The sequence below is a fragment of the Convolutriloba macropyga genome, chromosome 11 (assembly GCF_964194025.1).
Source record: "Convolutriloba macropyga chromosome 11, txConMacr16.3, whole genome shotgun sequence".
Lineage (NCBI taxonomy): Eukaryota > Metazoa > Xenacoelomorpha > Acoela > Convolutidae > Convolutriloba > Convolutriloba macropyga.
In genome coordinates, this window is record NC_134478.1 from 1993017 (window position 1) to 1996840 (window position 3824).

Sequence of the window (3824 nt, forward strand, 5' to 3'; positions counted from 1 at the left end):
TTTTTGAGTTTTTGATTTTTGTCTTTATCGTTCTCTGTGTAGACTTATTACATACTCTGAATAATGACAGTTCTCAATGGTTTCATTTGGAAAAATTAATGAATCATTCTGTGGATAGCTAATGAATTATTCAAATTGATTTCAGTCGATAGCTAAAGTTTTTCGTTACGTTGAAATTATTTATTTTCGAAAAACACTAATGTACCTTTTAAATTTTCCCCTTTTGTTCTTTACATACTTGTTACCTAGTCTCATCATTAAGACGTCATATATCTCATTATTGTTGTTGAAAGATGGTGCAATTAATTATATCTTAATGGATTGTGGTTCTGACGGCATCAATGCCATTTTCTTTCAAAATGTAATGGAATTTTTTCGTCTGAATTCGTCGTTTTTTTTGTTGACATACAACATGTTCTGGAGAATGCAGGTCTCAAATTATTAATGATGCGGTATGAATGCATAGACACCTATTTAATGGTTTCAATTGATATCTTATGTTTTTCATTATTTGAAATTTTTTGTTTGCAAGAAACACAAACTTTTTTAACTTCGTAATTTTTGTTTTTTTGTCTACTTGTTACCGAGTACCGTCAAGGACTGATCTCATGTTTTTCTAGTGAAGATCAAGCTGTTATGTTTAGTTTAGGTCTTGTTTGACACTATTTTGACTTTGTTATTATGTAGTTCTTTTTCCATGAAAAGACATTAATAATGGCAGGTCTCATCAGTCCACTAAAATGGCATTATTTAGTTTACTGAGTGGTTTGAGTTGGAAGCATTTTTTTATTCATGCTCCAATTGCTTTTGATCAATATGTGAGATTATTTTTGTCTCTAGAGAAGTTTATCTTTTCCTCTTTTGGTAGACAATTAATTAAGCCAAACTTGTGGATAACCCGGGTCGGAACATTATGTGCGAACGCACTTTATCGAGCCTCCTTGTTGAAGTTTAATGCTCAAAAGCATCGTTTTGTCTTTGTGCTGGTTATAACAACACTTGTTGAGCCAAATGCATCCCTTGATGGCCCAGATTGGATAGGTGGAATGAGTTAGCGATTTCTGGTATTATATCACCCTAATTAATCTACAACTGTCATTGCCGTTTATCTTGTACATCAATTTGTCTGGGGAAATGATGGATGAATGGTTGGAACAACATATTATTAAAACTGAAAGATTTTTGAACTCAAAATACTATTATAGTATAAAACAAGTGCTCAAAGGTTCTTGTGAATAACGTGAATCTAGACGGTGAAATGCTCTAAATAGTTACTATGACAATGGACACCATAATTTTGAATAAAAAATGCGGACAAATTAACTAAATTTTGAATCATCTTTACGTTTCATGTTTTTCTTATCTTAATAAGTTACACCAGTGCTCTGACACTCAAGTCACTCGCTCTATTCATTACATAAAACCTTTATTTAAATAACTAAAATCTTAAGCATCTCTCAAAGAATTTCACTGATTATGTGCGATTTTTGGGAGATAAAGTTTAATTAGAGAGAATGCGAAAATGTCTGTGAAATGTACACTTTGGTCTTAACTTGTGCAATCAATGGTACCCTCTAATCTTTGTTTGCTCAACTATTTTCACGCAAACGACCTCAAAGACTGATTATATTATTCTCTGATCAAATCCTTTGCCCAGAACAGGTATTGTAATTGATATATCTTAAATATTTGACGGAATTTAGCTTTTTAGGGTACTCAAAATTTAGATGGTATGCTAATTTTTTTTAATTCAATGAGTACAGTTTATACCATTTTTGTCTCAAAAATTGATTCCGATTAAGCAGTCAATGAAGCAGTCAAATTGTTGGTTCTACAAACTTTTCTAGTCAAAAAGAAAAATTCAAAATGAAGCATGAAAAATTTTGTCCTTTCACTTTAAATCAAATTTGTTTAAATTTTCGCTCTAAAATTATCCTTCTCTAGTTTCTAGTTTATGTCAGTCTTTTCTTAAGTCTACCCTGGTTTTACTGGTTTTATTTTCTTATTTTCCTCCCAAAAACAAGTAAGTGGGGGGGGGGGGGGGTGGGCTGCAATTCGAGAAAGTTTTAAGAAAGTGCAGCTTATATCATTTTGAAATCCATTGAGCGTCATGCTGGGTTAAATTGGGACTGACGGGGGGGGGGGGGGGGGGGGTTAAAACTAACGACTATGCAGGAGTGGAGCGGCGAGGGAGGGAGGGGGGGGGGGGGGTGAAAACATGCAAGCGTGGGACTGAAATTGGACTAAAAATTTCCCCCTTGCACCATCCCCCCCCCCCCCACTCGTAGCTTATTTTACCCCTCTTAGACAAGCTACGCTCTCATTTTTTAAATCAAAATGGGTTGAATCTACGGAAGAAGACATTCAACACGTGAAATTGTTAATTGTTTTAGGTTGAAATCTCAGATTATCTCAATCTCCGCGATGGAACTGGCATTGACTATTGGTTGGTTGGTAGTTATTGGGGCTGTTATTGGGGCTGAAGAACCTGCGAACGAGTGGGGTTCTTACTACATACTGCCTAATGACATGAGTAAAATGAAAGACAATTTCAACATGGCCTATCAACAGTATCAAGAGGATCCCAACAAGAAAACGGAATGCAGGCTCTACGATGCTGACTTCGAGAGATGGTATGTGAGCTCCGAAGATACTAGCAACTATATTCTGTCTTACTATTGCAGATCTAAGGCTGCAAGAGGATACGAGCACCTGAAAGTCCAGATCAAGGGCGACGATATAAAGGTACTCGACTTCAAGGATTCCCTCAAGGATTTTGGAATCACGAATGCCGGGGATTACTCGACCTCCCTGGAGGACCAGGAAGCTTTTAATGTTCAATCTGAGTACTTGGAAAAGGTTCGTGATCAAATCGAGTTGCAAAAGAATCCGTTCAATGAAAATTTGGATCTGTGTCCGGATGCTGGAACCCAGACTCTTTATGAAGCCCAGACCAAAATTGAGAATGGGCTCTACTACTATAGATTCCCAATCAGCTGCAACTACACTGGGTCTGGTTATGATTTCATGACCCACATTGAGGTTGTTGAGGATAAAGACTTCAAAAAACTGAACGAAGGAAACCCGTTGATGGTTGCCATGGACACTCCCGAAGAGAACATCGAATTTCTCCGTGAAAAGGAAAAAGAGATGGGTGAAATGCAAACGGCATCTTCTATCAAATTTTGCCCTATGATCACTTTAGTTGTTTTACCATTGGTTGCTAAACTTATCTGAGAACATTATTATATTCACTGTTACATAACTGAGCTCATATAGTTTTTGTGTACTATTGAAAACGTGATTGATAAAAAGTGTTAATGAATTTTTTATTCAGCGGTTAATACAAAGAAATAAATATATGTTAAATGGTTATGCTCAAGTTATATAATATTTCCGATCAGTTTGAAAATTGCCACGAAGTTCAAAAAAGACCAAAAGTCGAGGTCTTTGTTTGCCAATATTTTTGCTTGTTTTTTTTTGTTCCGACATCTCTTGAGTGGGGAGGAACTAAATACTCAACTGGTTTTTTTTGTTCAGACAATTTTGACCGATCGATATATTCATCGTAGAGAGTTGTGAGTGGTATCATTAAAAAGCCCGTCCATCGTAGATTATGGGAAAAAGATTTTTTTGAATTTCGGTTTCTAGAGCGAGTTATCGTGCTTTAAATTTTTGTGAATATTAGATCGATTTGCGTTATTTTTACTCACATTATTACTAAAATATTTACTAAAATATTTAAAATTTGTTAACAATAGTACTGTTTATTTTATCTTCAAGGACAAAAAAATGTTGTTGATTTTTTGGTTTAATTTTTTCAG

The 3824-nt window shown here is 35.3% G+C and overlaps 1 protein-coding gene across 2 annotated transcripts; it reads left to right on the forward strand.

The window, feature by feature from the left end:
* The first annotated feature begins 1557 nt into the window (after positions 1-1557).
* On the forward strand, positions 1558-3375 carry LOC142349345 (uncharacterized). 2 transcript variants are annotated; one of them, XM_075400825.1, is made up of 2 exons: positions 1558-1662; positions 2394-3375. In XM_075400825.1, the coding sequence occupies exon 2, from the start codon at positions 2425-2427 to the stop codon at positions 3235-3237; it is 813 nt and encodes a 270-aa protein (XP_075256940.1). In that variant the 5' UTR covers positions 1558-1662; positions 2394-2424; the 3' UTR covers positions 3238-3375. The 2 variants fall into 2 exon arrangements, with proteins under 2 accessions (XP_075256940.1, XP_075256941.1); XM_075400826.1 differs by having other exon boundaries at positions 1649-1730.
* The last annotated feature ends 449 nt before the right edge of the window (positions 3376-3824 follow it).